General features: G+C 36.9%; 1 protein-coding gene across 3 annotated transcripts; it reads right to left on the bottom strand.

Annotated features, from left to right (window-relative positions):
* Window positions 1–756: 756 nt before the first annotated feature.
* Window positions 757–18,932, bottom strand: CISD1 (CDGSH iron sulfur domain 1). 3 transcript variants are annotated; one of them, XM_027528856.1, is made up of 4 exons: window positions 18,778–18,931; window positions 12,241–12,335; window positions 10,993–11,198; window positions 757–1,162 (listed from the first exon to the last, which is right to left on the bottom strand). In XM_027528856.1, exons 2-4 carry the CDS (start codon window positions 12,278–12,280, stop codon window positions 1,073–1,075), a joined length of 336 nt encoding a protein of 111 aa, XP_027384657.1. In that variant the 5' UTR covers window positions 12,281–12,335; window positions 18,778–18,931; the 3' UTR covers window positions 757–1,072. The 3 variants fall into 3 exon arrangements, with proteins under 3 accessions (XP_027384657.1, XP_027384656.1, XP_027384658.1); XM_027528855.1 differs by lacking the exon at window positions 18,778–18,931 and adding an exon at window positions 13,833–14,107; XM_027528857.1 differs by lacking the exon at window positions 12,241–12,335 and having other exon boundaries at window positions 18,778–18,932.
* Window positions 18,933–19,616: the final 684 nt, after the last annotated feature.

Below are 19,616 nucleotides of genomic sequence, written 5' to 3'. Positions count from 1 at the left end.
ATAAACTATTCCTGTCATTATCTTCAGTTTTCATATTCTTTTCTAAATCAGCAATGAAATGCAAAGTTACTGGTCTGTCTTTGAAGAATATTACATAAACAAAAACTTGTCTTCAAAGTTTTGCTTTTAAGATTATATAATTTAAAAGAGCATATAATTCTTATTTTTCTCTCCAAAATAGCTTCTTTTGTAACTGTATGCCTGGTGATTGAGAATGAGGAAATAAAAATCTTCCCATGTCTTTGATCTACCCTCATTATCACTATTTCTGCCAAGGATGTGTATTTAGTGTTCAAGAGACTTGGCATTATGTGCTCCAATTCCTTCAGTGTCCCCAGTTCAAGTGCTCGCCACTCCTTGATGAGAATTCTGGAACATAACATTTTAAGACATCCTTCATGACAACTTAAAATCTCTTACTACTTTGATCTAAATTTCGACTATTGGTTTCCTTAATGGATTGATTAAATATCTAGGAAGATGAATACAAAGAAGTTACTGTCTCTTTATTACTGACCTGGCCCATTTATAATTGAATTAACATTCAAAGTTCATTTTGATTGAAAACACAGAAACTGTATTTTCTTAGTATCAGTACTATGATCAAGAAAAAAACCAAGGTCATAATAGGCTTTTCCTAGATTGTCATTAGGAGATTAATGTAGCTTAATCACACCCATTTTACTTTCTAGGCTAAGTAATATTAAATTGTGATTAATTCTTCTTTGAAACTTACAAGTACAATCTGCACATACATGATTTTGAGAATAATTTAATTCGTTAACTTTGACATACAACTATATTCTAATGTCAGTTTTAAATGTAAAGAAACAGATCCTTAAGAGACCAAAATAACCCACAGGCCATGAGATTGGTTTTTTGTTTTTCCTTGTTTCAACAGATGTGCACCACAATGGTTCCACGTGTAAGGCAAATGCCGTGAATGTGAAAGCTATAGTTTACCACACATCTAGAACCCAGGGCAGGTGAATTAGACGGAAGTGGTAGTCATTCTAATTAAGCAATCAGGAAACATCATGACAAGTTGGTTTGCAGCATCAAAACTGTCCATTTAAGTGTCTTTTTTCTTAATGATCAGAGGTCCCACGTTGTCTCCAGTTTCTTCATTGTGTTTTGTGTGAGATCCATCACATAGTGGGAACTAGGAAGAGAAAGAATGTGAAATGTCTAACTGCAAAATCAGTATTACGTTTGGCAGAGTAGCATGACACTTAATTCACATATATAACATGATAACTCAGTAGATTTTTCTTGGCTACCTTAGAGATGGTTTTCTGAATGAGCATATATAAAGTGTACACACTAAGGAGGAGGAAGAAATTGACTTGTGGATAAAACACAGATCATTAACTGCATTTCCATTTGTGATATCTGCTTATGGATGTGAAAAACCTTCTTTATGTTTATGTACTAGTCATATTTCCTTTCTAGTGAATTGTATCCCTGACCTATCTACTGGAAAGAGTCTAAGTTTATAATTTGTTCAAAATCAATCTGTTCATTATCCTTGCTAATCAACTTTTTGGCAATTTTTCACCCCAACCCTTTTTATTTTATTTGTTCACATCCTTAATTTCTCTTTCATACAAATAAGCCAGTATTTCCCTTGTTAACATCCATCATGGAGACTTCTTTCTCCTGGAGATGTGATAAATTTCCATTTGTTTTCAAGATCTCACATTTTAGATAAAACAGACATTTTGGTGTCCAGTGGGAGGAAAGGGGACAAAACTAAATATTTAACACAGTGTTTCCCAAAGTGAGCTCTGCAAACTAAGAAGTCCTGCAAAATATTCTGATTTGGTTTCATTTCATATACAAAAAACGTATACAGTTCTCCTGGTTAACAACATATATTATTATTTTAAAGAGGATCTATTATTAAAAACACACACACATGGGGTGGGAGTTGGGAGGGGTGGTTCAGGAGGGAAAGGACACATGTATACCTGTGGCTGATTCATGTTGACGTATGGCAGAACCAACACAATACTGTAAAGCAATTATTCTCCAATAAAAACACACACAGATACACACACAATTTTAACCTCAAATTTCCCAGGCTGACTGGATTTACAAACACTTCTTTGACGTCCATTATCTTCATGTTCTGTGGACTGCAATTTGCAAAATGCTGTTCTAATAACAGCACTTAAGAACCTGTTGCTTCCGTATTATTAGAAGTGGTTGCCTCCCAAATTGTTATATCTTTATTTAAAATTTTATCAAAACTAAGTCTACATATAAAGTGCTTATTTATAGGTTCCACACTATCACAGTCATCAGCCTACTTCGAGATAATGACTGTGTTTAAAATTGCTTCAGTATTAGGTAGGGCTGGTTTTCCTTCACATTTCTTCTTTGTTAAAATTTCCGATTTATCGTTTACCTATTTATTCTTCCAAATAAACTTGAGAGTTTTTCAGCCAAGTCCTATTTCTCTTCTGTTCTTCATCCTTAGGTCTCATGCATTTTTCTGATATGAACATTTCTGCTTTATATGTTTTACAGGTATTAAGTATATATTTTCATATCTGACTATTCTTGATATATATCACATATATATAAATATATATTTGTGTGTGTGTGCCTGTATATCACCTGTTTTTTGCAAGTATATCCTTTTTATTGTTAAATGATAAAAATAAGAACTCAACAATGTTTTTAGGTGTTTCTCAGGATTTTACAATTACCAGTAAATTATTTTCTTTCCTTCTATATTTTACCTTTTACTTTTATTTCATGTCAAATGATGATACCTAGAATCTTTGTTTTATTCTTTTTGTCTGGAACATACCTTCACTCTAGAATCTAGCTTCACTGTTTGGTATAAGGTACATTCTTCCACTGAAGGGGCCTATTTAGAAGAGTAAAATGCTAGGAGTCTTGGTCTGAAGAGTAAGATCACCTTATTACTCCACCAAGGAAGTATAATTTTCAGTACCTGAAACCAGACAATGATGGTATATAATCTTTAACCTTGATGAAATGTGTCTAAGACTAAAATAATATTTAGTTGATATTAAAGAAATTCAATTTTAATTTTACTATCTGTATATAATTCTGAGGGGCAGTAAATTAGTTAAAAACTACCTTGAAAAAAACTCAAGGTATCATATTGTAAATTTCTAGATGTAAAATCTATCCTGGGGTAGCAATACAAATGTGATATATATGAAATTTAAATTGTTTCTGTCAATAAGATGTGGCACAGTATATTCATATTACAAACAAGTCCTTGCAGCAAAAAGATGAACTCAAGCTTTCAGGGTTTTCTTGCATGGATGACAAAACAGGCCATACAAAAATCAAATGGAAATGTATTCCACAGCAAAGAACAGCATTTCAAAGTGACATATATTTAATATACAAACACAGGTGATTTTACAGTGAGAAAAAAGGTTTGCATTGTAAAAAAAAAAAAAACCTTCATTTTCATAAATAGGGATTGAAATATACACACTACTGTATATAAAATAGGTTAACTACTCGGTTAATTTATACAGGCAAAGAAACTAGAGTGGATATACGTATATGTATAACTGATTCACTTTGCTGTAAACTAAGACAACATTGTAAATCAATTATACTTCCCACCCCTCCTCCAAAGGGCTTCCCTTGTGGCTCAGCTGGTAAAGAATCCACCTGCAATGCAAGAGACCTGGGTTTGATCCCTAAGTTGGGAAGATCCCCTGGAGAAGGGAATAGCTACTCACTACAGTATTCTGGCCTGGAGAATTCCATGGACTGTATAGTCCATGGGGTCACAGAGTCAGACACGACTGAGTGACTTTCACTTATGTTTCTCCTCCAGAAAAAAGGAGTGAATAAGTAGATCATGGCTATTTCTTAATTAACTTTTATGCTTTTTTTAAAAAAGTATATAAAGCTTTGAATTCCTTTAAAATGTAAACTCAGGATTCAAAATCATTCTGTTCAGAGGCCAATACATCTTTTAATAGTACTTCCTATATTACCTAATATTAGAATAATTTCCCAAACTTCATGTGAAGATTAGGCATTCTGTATTTATCTATTAGAGATTTCTTATTTTAAGATGATGAAAAGATTCAACTTTTTCTTTTCCAACAAACAACAAAGAGCCAAAATGAGTTATTTCAAGAAAGGATTAGAAATTTCATAATATGCTATATGTATTAATGAAATATATTTATTAAAATTAACTCATATTTCTAAATACAGTATAAACTAAAGAATGGTAATTATTGGCACAAAAATTCAAGTGGCAAATTATCTGACAATATTTATGTTTTTCAGAAAGTGTCTTGTTTCATTTTTTACCTTTCTGTGCAAGAGAAAGAAAACGTGGTGGATATATACTTTTGAGCATAATCTAGAAAGTACAGCAGTTTTGTATTAAATAATAATATAATGAAAACATGAATTTTATTAGCCCTCTTTCATTTAAAATTTTAAATGTGTTAAAAATGTCAAGCAAAGGGCTGAAATTAAAAAAAAAAAGGTATATTTAATTCAGTTCATGTAGTATTAATACTTAAAAGAATCAGAAAATTGATAAGGAGAAAACATTTAGCTCACAGATGATTCTAAATTTGTTCTAAGATGTCATTGTTTGTTTATTAACAAATCCTGGAGAAAACTTTGAGAATTAAATTGGCTGCATTCTCTGTATGTCCAGAAAATATCCTATCATTTGTTAACCCAATTAGAAAATTACAAATCCCAAACAGCTTTACAACTAGAGAATACAGGGTGTGGAGAAGAGATGGGAATAAATGTTTAGGGGAAAAAATCCTAGAAATCCTTGTTCTCCTCTTGGAAAGTTAGCAAACTTGGCAGGATGTTCATAAGAAAACACAAAATGTGTTTCTTCTTAATGGTTGATTCCCACATCCCAAATTAAGCTGTTTCTGTTTTTAGGGAGATTCAACATGGAGATAAATAAATACTCCTTGAATTATCTACTCTAGTTGCAAAAATTAAAAAAAAAAAAATTGAATCTTCCTTCTCTAAACTTTGTATTTTTAATTAGAGTTTGGATTATAATTTCCAAGGAGGCTGCCTGGGGCAATCTGGCTCATTACCATAAATTGTTCTGAGGAATGAACTTGCTTTGGTTGAGAAAGAAAATAAAAGCAATGAGATCTTTGAGACTACAAGAGAGAATATGACATTTTATACCATTCTTATATACTTAACTTGAGCAATATTAAGCATAAGATAGTAGATATAATAGGAAAATACATAAGAAAAAATTAAGACTTTACAAGACTGTCTTCATATGGATTGGGCAAGCAATGTAACCAATGTTTAGACTATTGTGTCTGTGAGCAAAGGGAGTCAGTGCAACACACCTCTAACCATTAATGGGATGGAGACTTTCCATAATCACACCCCAGGCCCTCAAAACAAAAACAAACCCACCACTAACAAAAAACCCCAACTCAAATTCTGAAGTTGTAAAGGAAAGAAAATGATTCTCCAGTTACATTTCAATTTCAGTTGAGCTCCTGATATGAACTGGCTCATCTTTCCTCTTATTTCTTAGTCTGCTTTCTCCTTCGGTCCTTGTTCAAACTTTCTCCTGGCTACCTAATGGTCACCACATAACTCAGTAAATGATGTAACCTATTTGAGGTGCGTAAGGGGCTCCCTAGTGGCTCAGAGGTTAAAGCGTCTGCCTGGAATGCGGGAGACCCGGGTTCGATCCCTGGGTCAGGGAAGATCCCCTGGAGAAGGAAATGGCACCCCACTCCAGTGCTCTTGCCTGGAGAATCCCATGGAGGGAAGAGCCTTGAAGGCTACAGTCCATGGGGTCACAAAGAGTCGGACACGACTGAGCAACTTCACTTTCACTTTCAGTGGGTGGGAATCTAGTAAGACTGCTGAACACTGTTCCTTTGATATCAAGGTTCCCTCACCTTGTTTCGAAAGACTATTTCTTGTTAAGGGCGAATCTCAAATCATTGCTTGTACTTTTGTTTCCTTCCAGTCTCTTACCACTGTCTCAGATGGGATTTCTCCCTGTAGTTGTTTTAAAATCATTTCCTTTGTATTGGCTCCTTTTTCTCTCACTTTACTTAGGGATAGCCCTTTTGTGAAATACTATGAAACAGGCCAGTTTCTGAAGAGCAGAGGCCACACCAGGGGGTCGGGGTGTGGGTGGGAAGAGAGGAGGAATGAAGCATGTTAAAAGCATGTAATTTCTGAACATGACTAAGAGATCTGATTCATCAGGTCTGAGAAAACTGCTCAAAATGTTAGAAACACACAACAGGTTACTAGTGACTGTACCTTAAGAATGAATTAGAGGGGAGATGGACAAATTAAGAGTATGGGATTAACAGATACAAACTACCACACATAAAAAATAGATAAGCAACATGGATTTCCTATATAGCACAGAGAATTATATCCAATATCTTGTAATAACCTATAATGGAATATAATCAGCAAAAAAAAAAAAAGAAAAAAAACCCCAAAACTGAATCACTACACTGTACACCTGAAACTTACACGATATTTTTTTTTAACTTTTTATTTTGTATTGGGGTATAGCTGATTAACAAGCAATGTTGTGATAGTTTCAGGTGAACAGCAAAGGGACCCAGCCAAACATATACACTGAAACTTAAACAATATTGTAAATTAACTATACTTTGATAAAAAAAGAATGAATTAAAATTGAATTAGTTTATATCACATGAAACTTTTTTTTTTTGGATAGGAGCTTAAATTTTGTCATATTATTAATATTATAAAAACTCATTTATATGAAGAAAAACTACTGAATAAAAACTCAATATAGCCATCTAATCAAAGTTATCAGTTATAGGCCTTCTGTGCATAGACATGTAAATATATGACTTGACACCTGTGTGACAACCTTAAAGAACCTCAGGAATGTGCGGAGTTTTCAAAAATTTCTGGAGAACAAGCACATCCACTAATTTGAAAAGCATTCAAAGTGATCTCTGAATCCACTCATGGGGGAATAAAAAGTGCCCAAGCTTCAGTGAAAATTCAGAACAGACAAATCATAGATGCAAAAAGGATTAATAATGACATAAAAGACAAGCTTAAAAAGAAAAAAGACATTGAGAAAACTGAAACATTTAACCCATTAGCTTGTGTCCATTTGTGATTTTTCCTGAAATACTTGAGATCTTAGTTTGTAAAAGCCCATATTTGCTTTATTGACCCTTTGTTGCTGTTGTTCAGTTGCTTAGTCATGTCCGACTATTTGTGACCCCATGGACTGCAGCATGCCAGGCTCCTGTCCTTTACCACCTCCTGGAGTTTGCTCAAGTTCATGTCCATTGAGTTGGTGATACTATCTAACCATCTCATCCTATGCCACACCTTTTTCCTTTTGCCTTCAGTCTTTCCCAGTATCAGGGTTAATTTCAATGAGTTGTGTCTTTGTATAACATGGCCAAAGTATTGCAGCTTCAGTTTCAGCATCCATCTTTCAAATGAATCTTTAGGGTTGATTTCCTTTAGGATCAACTGGTTAGATCTCCTTGCAGTCCAAACACCCAACCAAAGCAAACACTCTTTACTTAGCTTCACTCAAGCAGTCATCGTATTTTTCTTTCCATGCAGTGTCATATTTACACATTCATACTATAATCAACTTGGACACAGCTCCTGTTCTAATTATTCTGTTCAAATGATGCCAAAAGGTCAATTGCCTAATTGCTTAACCCCATAGTCTTAGTTTAATAGTCTATTCACCTCCTTGTCTTTTGCACACACTGATGTTCATAACAAAATCTTCTTTGAAACTTTTCCCTTTTTCATTCTGAAGCCATGATATTATTAGTTTTCATTTAACTCTGGTGTCCATTTCATCTCCTTTTTTTGACTCTTTTTCCTTTTTAGAAGACACAGAAAATTCTCCAGAGATTTCTTACTTAGCCCTTCCTTGATTTTTATCTGTACCAAGGATCTGCTGCATTCCTACACTTGGCTCACAGTTCTGCTGATTGCTATCTCCAACCCTGATGTCTCAACTTTAGTCCCACACTTCAGACTGCTGTATGTTTCTATTCAAATGTTACCTCAATGTCACTCTTTGAAATTGCACTTATCATTGGTGTCCTGAAAAATCAGCCATTCATTCTGAATTCCTTATTTCCATTGATCGCACCATCTGGTCTAACCCTACGATCCTATCTTAAGCAAGACACTTCAGTGAGCTTCAGTTTTCCTCCCTCAGTCTTCCACACAAATCATTCACAGCTAATCCTTCCTTCACTGGCTAATCCTTCCTTCAAAATGTTTCATATATCTGTTCGTTTTTCTTCATTCCCCACAGTGAGCACTCTGGTTTAAGTATAACTTTATGTCTGAACTCCCTGACAGGGAGCTCCCCCATGTCAGGAGGCAAACTCCTTTCGAAGGTGAAACAGGAGGGAAAGGCGCAGGGCACAATCTTTAAAAGAATGATGTAGCCTAAGGACACGACATAAACTGATTAGAACCAAACAGGTCCAAGATGGCAAACAAGTCGACTTCCACTAGAACTTAAGCCTCCATATAAGATCATTGGAATACTGGGCTCTAGTCCCTACCACATGGGCTACAGTCCCAAGCAGGGTTCTGGCTGGGTTCGAGACCCTGCACACAGGTTCAACTCCCAGTTTGAGGTGAACTGTTTCCTTGGTACTTAAGATTTTTGATTCAGACTTATTCTTTTGAGGAAGCAGGTACAAGGATCAGACTAGAGTCTTCATTGATTCATCTTCCCAGGGGGCAATTGAATTCCTATGGATATCACTATGTCTTTCCAGAAAATTCGAGCCCACAGTGTAACAAGCTCTTTCATTTAAAGCACTCATAGTGCACCAACTGTACATATTTATGACACCTGCTGTTTCACTATTTCAAGTGTTCTCATGTATGTATCTAGTAATAGAAGCTAAATGAACTATTTTAGATCACTGACTAAAGAATCAATACAACTCTGGACTTAGAAATTCCTTAATTTCTAAAGATATTACTTTTTGTATCTTGGTGAGCAACTAGAGAATGAAACCTATTATAGGTGTTAATTAAAAAAAAAAAAACGCAAATCTAGACTATAGAATATTATTGAGGATTATTTTCTAGCAACCTCAAGAGTACGTATAAACAATCCCACACTCCAAATGAACAGTGCTCTTGTGAAGGAACAATTTGTTGTAATGGGACTATTAATTTTTGGTTCATATTCCTTATGTTCATCAAGCAGTTTTCAAACAGAATGACATAATCTAAGTGGTGTGTCACCACTGGATTATACAACATCAACTGCAGCCAGAGAAAGGGGTAAGTAGAATATGCTTTCCAGTACCTGGTATGTGACTTTTTCCTTATCTGCAATATGTAATTTGTGATAATGGCTTTCCACTGTGGGACGAGGTCCCTGATACAACATGGTTTCAGAAGTAGATACAACATGGTTTCAGAAGTAGATACATCGTTTTTATTGTCTATGTTCTTAGGCCTCATAGTATCAAACCTATTTTATTTAAATGCTAAATAGTGGCAGTACACACAGTATGCCATCATATTTCTCTAAATATACCAGAAATTCTGAAGTCATTCAATGTATGAAGCTTTTCAAGATGACCTTAGAAGAACATTTTACCATCTTTAGATCACTAGCTGTCATCATTATCTAGAAGCTGCAGGTATCACAGAGATACTTCCAAATGGAACTTGATAAAATGCAATTCTCACAAAAGAAAAAAAGATACAAAAAAATCTTGTGTTAGATATTTAAATATAGGAGTTGCAGCTTAAAGAAAGCTTAGGATACAGGGTCAGTACATATGTACTAGGTAAGAAATCTTCAGGGGCAATTTTCTAATAGTTTCTCTTGATATTTCTTTCTTTTTTTTTAAACTAGCATTTAATTTTTATTTATTAAAAAAAAAACTTATTTTCTATTGAGGTATAAAGTAAAGACTCAGTCATGTCTGACTCTTTGCGACCCCATGGACTGTATAGTCCATGGAATTCTCCAGGCCAGAACACTGGAGTGGGTAGTAGCCTTCTCCAGGGGATCTTCCCAACCTAAGGATTAAACCCAGGTCTCCTGCATTGTAGGCAGATTCTTTACCAGCTGAGCCACAAGAGAAGCTCAAGAATACTGGAATGGGTAGCCTATCCCTTCTCCAGGGGATCTTTCTGACCCAGGAATTGAATCCAGGTCTCCTACGCTGCAGGAGGATTCTTTACCAACAGAGCTACTAGCTAATTAACAAACAATGTCGTGATAGTTTCAGATGAATCTCTAGATATTTCCAAAACTTATCCTAGAATCCAGGAGCTTGAAATCCCAAGAGGAGAGAGAGAGGAAAGAAAAAAAGACCTATTTCTCTTTGTATTTATTTATTAGTTTATTTAATTTTTTGTTTCTCTTTTTATTTAGGCTGCATACTCCTTTTCCTGGGATAGTGGACACTAAGACACACTTGGGGAGGAAATTCTAAACATAAGCAAAGGAATTTTTCCTTCTTCTTTGGCAAAGAATATGGTTACATTCACCTAACTCAACAAGGGTGTGATGTAACTTTACTGCATGTTGGTTATACATTTCAGTAAATATATTCCTGAAGAGTACACAGAAAATAGAGAAAACAGAGATTCCATTAAAAAGAGAAAGAAAAGAAGAATGGATGGTGGTGCTGGTGGTGTAGTTGCTAAGTTGTGTCTGATTCTTGAGACCCTATGGACTGCAGCCCACCAGACTCCTCCGTCCATGGGACTTTCCAGGCAAAAATACTGGAATGGGTTGCCATTTCATTCTCCAAGGGATCATCCCGATCCAAGGACTCCAGGTCTCCTGCATTTCAGGTGGATTCTTTACCGATTGAGACACCAGGGAAGCCCAAAGAACAGATATCTTAACAATTCATGGTGATGCCAGCTTGACAGAATAGTTTAAAAAGAAATGTTACATTAAAAATGACATTGACATAAAGGACTTGTTTCTCTTACCTTTTTGGACCTCCAACAACGGCAGTACACAGCTTTATCTCCCAAATCCTCCATATCAAAAGCATGTACTACCTTGGGGTTATCTTTCTGGATGTGAGGGTTTACCATAGATTTGTTGCGATGATCTTTAACATAAAATCTTTTGTAAGCTAGATAACCAATTGCAGCTGTTCCAGCAGCAATGGTAACAGCTGCGATCCATTCAACTAGAATAGGGAAGGAAAACAGGAATAATTATCAAAACCAAAATGCATACTAATAATCTAACAAGAACATTCAGGAAATCCAAGTTTTGAGTATTAAGTATCCCAACAGTCAAAGGTTTTTAATGTTAATAAAATGATCAAAACACACTGGTGTAGTGGTCCCTTGTTAAAACTTTCCCCAGCCCTTATGGAGGCAACTGTGTATTTTCTATTGAGTGATGTTAGCTAAATTAAGATAGAAGAGAAACTTAAAAATTATTTCATGGTTGGAGAAGGAAAAACAAGGCTTAGTAATCATTTAAAAGTGTTCATAAACAGATTTAAAGTAACCTGTGAGCCTGCACATTGCTTAAAAAAAAAGCAAAAAAAACCTGATACATAACAAAATTCAGATTACAAATAAGGCCATAAAAATTCAGATTACAAACAAGAACCCCTTATCCCTCTTACTATCAGGAGGTGATTATGTTAACAAAATGACTCATCAGAGTTCATTTAAATAGGTCCTATAGTCATTTAAAAAGGAATAACTTCAAAGAGAAATGCTATCCAAAGAAAAAGCAAGAAAGGACAAAATTAAACCAAGCCTTAATATTAAACATTCAAAGGAATATATCCAGCAGTATTCTGGTCTTCAAGTCATGCAAATTTTTTTTGTTTTTTAATTTCAAAGTGTCTCATTAAAATAAAAACCAGAATATACTAATTTCATAGAAAATATAATTAATATAATTAGTTAGATTCTCCTTTAATAAATTCTAAATTTCCATGATCCAGTAGTGGATGATCTGAATTCTCTACAAATTCATTTTAAATTTAATGACTGTTTGTATGGCTGAGTCCCTTCACTATTCACCTGAAACTATCACAACATTGTTAACAGACTAAACCTCAATACAAAATGTTTTCAGTGTTAAAAAAAAAAAAAAAAAAAATGACATTTTCCTGCCCAATTATTTGCTTGACTAATAGGCCATCTATTTATTCTTTTTTAAAGTAGCTTTTCAAGGATCCTTTGGAAATCCAAGCACTTAACAACTACCCCAGTTCCAGAGAATTGTGGAGAGAAGAGGGTGCTGCATAGTCTGGTTAGCCTCAGCCTCAGAGGAGAGTTGTCTAGTCCCAGCATGGAGTGGACTGCAGGAAAAAGTTGAACAGGGGTCAGGATAAACACACTGGACTGCGTCCCAGCATTTCCTGAGTCAGATCTTCTCAGTGTTTGAAATAAGTTCCCAGACTATCAAATAAAGCCCTAGAGAGATAAGTACAAAAAACACATTCCAAAGCCAAATAAAAACATAAAATGAATAATTAACTGTATGGCTTACTTGCACTACTGAGTCAAATTTCTTATTGTACTAATGTGAGTAATCACTGAATCTAATTGTATCTTATATAAAATTGGAGCTCATTCTTACAAAACTCTAATGGAAGGAAATAACCATTCTCCCACTTAGTTACTTTTATCTTAGTCTTCTCTTCTAGCTTGTTTAATAATTTAGTTTTTATCAAGTGTTTCTAATTAGCATGTTCCTTGGCTCCTGTTTTCAACCACAGTATTTTTATCTGCGAAAAAATTTAGTTTGTTTTTCTGGCAACGTAACCCTTCTATTCCTCCCTGCTATAATCCCCTAAAACAAACATTAACTTTATGCCCTTCCCATGTGCTGCATGACTGCGAAAAGTTAATAAGTCATTTGACAGCTTCAAACCTTTGGCCTCATTGAAAGATATTTTCAGCTACACACCTTGTATAGATTTGTCTTGAATGCTATATTTCATTAATCAAAAATTGTTAAAAAATTTCTTTATTACAAACGTTTTTTTTTTTCCCTCAGTGATAAAGGATATATATTTTTTGTTTTTGGTTCCACTGTGCATCTTATGGGATCTTAATTCCCTGACCAGGGATTGAACCCAGGCCCATGGCAATAAAGGCATGGACTCCTAACCTCTGGATTGCCGGAGAGTTCCCTGTCTTGAATTTTACCTGCTTCATAGTATCATTCTGTGGCAACTCCAAGCAGGGCTGACACTAGCTCTGATTTCTAGTTTGATTCAAGATCTTCCTTTCTGATGCATTTTTTCAATCATGGAATTCCCTTAATAAAATGTCAGGAGGTATGGGAATCCATGTCTTAGCTAAGGGAAAGCCACTCTGAATAGCTAATTACCCATCACAAAATGGGCTAAAATAGAGCTTCGAAGGTATATATTCAATTATGTCTTCTGAATGCTGAATCCTTAGGGCAAACTTAAAAGTGGGAAACAGCCAAAAGACTGAAATAAAATAATTCCCTAAATGCTGTTGATCTTAGTTACTACTTACTTTGGAGGTGAAATTTGAAGTATTGCTAACATACTTGTTCTAATGGCACCTACATATTATATAAATGTCTGAGACTGAGAAACAACTACAATTGGCTAGGATTAATTTGTCTCAAAACATGTACTCTGTTAACCTAACCCAAGGAGGGTCACTTATGACAGTATATAAATTTCACGGCACCATATGTGTGCTAGGGAAATGGCTTTGCATTTGCTCCAATGAGTTTGATAGAATCATAGAGTTAGATAAGGTCTTAAGAAAACAACTTCCATCCCTCCCTCCTTCCCAAATTCTAATTCTCTAACCTCATTAGAGACAGATGTAAAAGTTCCCAGAATAAGAAAAATGTTGCTGTTTTATCATTTCATTACTGCAGCCTGAATCAGTCTTTCTGGCAAAAAGCTATGGATGCCATTGGCAACTCTAGGGAAAAGAGAGAAAAGGAAACTATACGGAGATAGATGAGAATAATGATGGATTCCAAAGTCAACAATTACAATGGACAAAGAATTGAAAACCGAAGACAGTAAACAGATAAAAGCAATAAGCAAAACCCAAGTAACATTTAGTTCTTGATAGTGTATACATCTATGAACAGACACAATCTCAGGGTAAACAAGGGATTTTATCAAGACCTAATTTCTAAAGATATTTCAGTTGGCACCTTTCAGACATTCTTTCAAAACTGGGGTCCAGAAATATCCTGAGCTTCATTTCTGCCTCTTCTAGTTATCCTTACTTCCCTTTTTTGTGCGCCTCTCTCAATGTAAGTAGTGCTATAGTTAGATCAAAGCCTTCCTTTGCTTAACCATGCTTTCTATCTACACAATTATCACATATGCCAATACAGAAAATACAAAAAATACATTTTTAAATAATCCTTCTCTTTCTTACTCTTCCCTTGGCTTACATTCTTTGTATATAATCTTTAGTTTTCTTAGTATTAACTACAGATAGAGAAAACATCAACTTGTTCCCAAATCCCATACCCTCATTTATAACTCATTTCTTAACTTTTCTTTACTGTGGGAATCATTTGCTTTAACCCAAGACAGAAATCTCACCCTGCTTCTTTTCCTTTAGCCCCTTTTCGGCCCCAAACTGTTCTCTCCTAACCAGTGTCAACTGCCATGGAATCAGAATGTACCCTCCACCTCAGGAGAGGGGGAGGGGAGCTGTGCTTAAGTCTCTGCCTTTCTTGGGTCTCTCTCAGATCTGTAGGATATGCCTGGTAATGTTTTTCTTTCCAGGACCAGTGTACAGGCAGTGTCCAATGTTAGTTTAATAAAAAGATATAACAGATTTATAATTTGAATTTGCTACTCCATCTGTCCATCCTACTATCACATTGCTTTCATAAAAATGACTTCTCTTTGGCCTCGTCTTATCCTTCAGTATCAAAGTGTGGAATTCAAATACTTCCTGAGATTAAAAATAAAACTTCATTATGGAATGCTTCAGATCAACATAGAAAATAGTGTAATGAACTCCCACTTACCCTCACTCAGCTCCAACAAATATCAATTCTCTGCCAATCTTGTTTCATCGATAGCTCCCAAGTCCCTTCATTATTTATTGCTTATAACCTATAGGAGCTTCATTATATATTGCTTATAACCTATAGGAGCTATCTCCTTTATTTGCAGTATGATCTGCACATTCCTTCTCAGATAAAAAACAAATCCTTTAAATGACTCGATAAATCTATTGAACCCAAGCAGTATTTTTATATGTTGAGATTAAATGGAATGGAAAATTATAGTTAGTTTCAATAAAAGAGACAACAATATAACAGTCAGAGGATTAGTTTTGGTTACATGCATTGTAGTGGTGGTGGCTTCCCTGATGGTTCAGTCGGTAAAAAATCCCCCTGCAACATAGGAGACCAGGGTTGGAAAGATTCCCTGGAGAAGGAAATGGCAACCACTCCAGTATTCTTGCCTAGAAAATCCCATGGACAGAGGAGTCTGGAGGGCTACAGTCCATGGGGTCCCAAAAAGTCAAACACCACTTGGTAACTACACCACCACCTCCATTGTAGTGCTCAGGGTTTGGGTTACATAACAAAGCACCAGGCAGATAGCCTAACACCTATTTTAAAGTAGAAGGAAAGGGATTAAGAGAGCAGATTCAATGAGTTTTAGAGATATAGAGGAGCAAGAAGTTTAGTAAACTTCCTAGAAGTCATCTATTGGGTATGAAGAAGAGTCATTTGAGAACGGGGACTCTGTAGCAGTGAAAGCTGCTTAATGTTTCTTATAGTTTCTAAAACTGCAATAAATATTTGGTGTCCTATAAAAAGGGGCTTTTCAGGTGGCACCAGTGATAAAGACTCTGCCTGCTAATGCAGGAGATGCAAGAGTTTCGGGTTCAATCCCTGGGTCAGGAAGATCTCCTGGAGTAGGAAATGGCAACCCACCCCAGTATTCTTGCCTGGAAAATTTCATGGACAGAGAAGTCTATCAAGCTATAGTCCATGGGGTCACAAAGAATTGGACATGGACACATACAAACACACACTCACAGACATTACGTAAAAAGTTTGGTATAAGAATGTCAATTATACATCAGTAAAGAAAAAAAGTGGGTACCAAAAACCATGTCTCTGACTGGGATTGTTGGATTACAATTCCAATTACTCATCCTCATTGCCTCCATCAGATTCATGTCCTGACCTGATCTGCATTCATTTTATTTCTAGCCCAACCATTATTTTTTAAAATGTATTTTATTATTCTTATTGTAATTTATTTATTTAATTTTTGGGTGAGGCGAGTGGCATACAGGGTCTTAGTTCTCCGACCAAGGACGGATCCCAGGACCCCTGCATTGGAAGTGAGTGAGTGACATTTGCTCAGTCATGTCTGACTCTTCGCAACCCCACGGACTGTAGTCTGCCAGGCTCTTCTGTCCATGGAATTCTCCAGGCAAGAATATTGGAGTGGGTTTCCATTTTCTTCTCTAGGGGATCTTCCCGACCCAGGGATCAAACACGGGTCTCCTGCATTGCAGGCGGATTCTTTACCATCTGAGCCACCCCAGCAGCTTACTATTAAGAGACACTTCTAAGTATAAAGATAGGTCAACTTAAAAAGTATCAGCAGATACATGCTTGACTTTATCTTATATCTATAGACAATACATTAGAATATGTAATGAATCCACACACCTTTTCCAAAGGAATACCTGAAACAGAAGTAGCAATAAATCTGTAAATGACAATCATCAATCAGATGAAATAATTTAGATGAAGCTTTTTTCTAAGAGATTTGCTACTCCATCTGTCCCGAGTCCTAAACACCAGACCCTCAGGGAAGTCTCCCACCCATTATTTTTTTACCTGAATATAAACAAGAATTCTGCATGCATATACACACCCTTTTATTTTTTATTTAACATTTATTTATTTCGTGCTTTGTTGTTATGGTGGGTTTAGTTGCTAAGTCATGTCTGACTCTTTTGTGATCCCATGGACTGTAGCCCACCAGGCTCCTCTGTCCAGTGCCAAATACCATCCTATTCCCTTTATAACAATATAATATATACACAAACTATAAAGCATATATATAATTCACTTACTTAACTGAGAAATGCTAAAGCTGAAACTCCAGTACTTTGGCCACCTCATGCGAAGAGTTGACTCATTGGAAAAGACTGATGCTGGGAGGGATTGGGGGCAGGAGGAGAAGGGGACGACAGAGGATGAGATGGCTGGATGGCATCACTGACTCGATGGATGTGAGTCTCAGTGAACTCCGGGAGTTAGTGATGGACAGGGAGGCCTGGCGTGCTGCGATTCATGTGGTCGCAGAGTTGGACACGACTGAGCGACTGATCTGATCTAATCTGAACTGAGAAATGACATGATCATCCTCCCCCAAATCAAAAAATTTAAGCTGATTTTCAATCTATAGCAATGAACAGGTTTGGTTTAAAAACAGAGTAGGAGAATTTGAGATCTAAATGGATCTGTCCCTTGCCACACCACAGTATTTGTGAAAGAAGGCACAGTATTTGTGAAAGTAGAGGTGATTTACAAAGGCTTTGGTCCTCACAACAATCCTTATGCTTTTAGGTGAAATAAAAACTTTCAAAACTTGAAAATAAGTTGTGCAAATAACCAGCTCTTATATACTGCATTAGTAACTTAAAAATGTCATGCGTTATCACTCTCATTCAGTTAGGTAACTTTTGGCTACAAGTGAATTCTCCAATTTATAGAATCTATTACAAAATTAGGGCACAAGTTACCAGGGATCTGTTACAGAACCTGGCACTACATGAATCAATAAGGCTATTTTAAATTAACTTCTGGACAATCTCTTTACCTAACTACTTTTACAGGGAACCAAACCTTGAGGTGTGGTGTTTTATATCTGGGCAAAGATCACTTCTATCACGCAGCGGGTATACATTATTATACTGACAATTATACTACCACTAAGAGTTGCTATAAAGTGAAGCTCCATATTAATTGACTTCTAGAAAGTCCCTTAATTTTAATCGGACCTTCTGTGAAGTAACATTTCAGAAAGCTAGGTACCAGCACTAGGGAAGCAAGGCTGAGCAACGTGAAGGCTCAACGAACTGTTTTCAATCCTCTCTCCTGGACTACCGCCACCGAGCGCCAGATGCCAGAGGCGTAATTGAAAAAAAAAGAAAAAAGAAAAAAAAAAACCCCAAACTGGTAAAACTGAAGACCTCGGATTGGGTTTCTTCCTTTTAAAAAAAATGTGCAAAACTAAGATGTGATTAGTCATGCATAGCTTGAGAGCTGCAGGAAATCCACGTTTTCGCTCCACGGTGATTTAAACCTTGAGAAGGGGGAAGGGTTTTTTGGTTTGTTTGTTTTTTTGCTTTTGTTTTCACCTTTCCTTTTTCCCCAAGCCCTGTGACCTAACAGGAGTTTCAGGGGAGAACAAGAAAAGCTAGCAGCGTAGTGGGATCATTAGGATTTAGGGTTTAGCTAGCTAGGGGAAACGAGGTCTAGACCTGGGTAGATACCTGCATGGCTCCCACGGCACGCATGGCTCCCACGGCACGCATGCCCCGCGATCGTAGCCTGATCTCACCCCCTTGCCCCATGCGGCCCGGGGAGCCTGCAGGCCCGCGGAGCTTTTGCCCTTCTGTATTTCAAGGTTACAGGACTGGCGGGAACGCACGGCAGCTGTATCAGTCCAAGGAGGTGCTGAGTAAGCTGCAACCAGTGCGCAGGCCGCCAGCGGCACCCACTCCCATGCCCCACTTCACCTCGTACGCTGGAAGTCATACTCATGGCGCCGATGCTTGCAAGGGTGTGCACAGGACAGTGAGCACAAACCGGCTCGCGCGGACAGCAGGAGTCAAGGTGCGACAGGCGTCCGTCCTAAGGGCACTGACTCCAGGCAGCTACCGCGCAGGCGCCGCGACTGTCCGTCAGCACGTGTGTATTAAGCACCCGGGCTGATACTGAGCATGCGCGGAGCTTAGTCCCGGACCTTTAGGAAGTGTTGAGTACGGAATTTGACAGCCACAGGAGGAGGGAGGAGGAAGAGACCAAGAGAGGTAGCAACTGAGTTTGCGCAATCCTGAGGGGTTTGGTCCTGGAGCCCAGCGGACCTACCTTTGGAATAGAGAGTCCGGGCCAGGTTTTATGTCTCTCCCAGGTGGATTTACGAGGGCAAATTATATGTGCTGATATAACACTTGCCATAGACGGATATCCAAGATTTCACTCCCAAATTTCTTGCTTAGTCTGGTACTTGTAAGGCCAGGTCCAGTTTTCATTTGAAATGCCAAACACAGGAACCAACAGTGGTGTCCCATCCCAGAATCTCCCCCTCGCTCCCGGTGTGCACACCCCCTCTTTTTTTTTTTTTTTTCCTGATTTCGACACAATTCTCCATCTATGGAGCATCTTGGAACTTGCGCTAAGGGTCCAGTGGGAGAGAGAGAGAAATAAAAAACATCCTGCTCGTTTCTTTTAAAAAACGTGCTCACTTAAAAAAAATTAAGATTATTTCCTATCTTCTACAGTCTGAAATTAGTGTCGGTTTCAAAATTTTTTGAATAAGTTGTTTATAACTTGTTATAAGTTGTTTAGAGGCACC

Source organism: Bos indicus x Bos taurus, chromosome 26, assembly GCF_003369695.1.
Source record: "Bos indicus x Bos taurus breed Angus x Brahman F1 hybrid chromosome 26, Bos_hybrid_MaternalHap_v2.0, whole genome shotgun sequence".
Lineage (NCBI taxonomy): Eukaryota > Metazoa > Chordata > Mammalia > Artiodactyla > Bovidae > Bos > Bos indicus x Bos taurus.
This window is presented reverse-complemented; position numbering and strand designations above follow the sequence as displayed.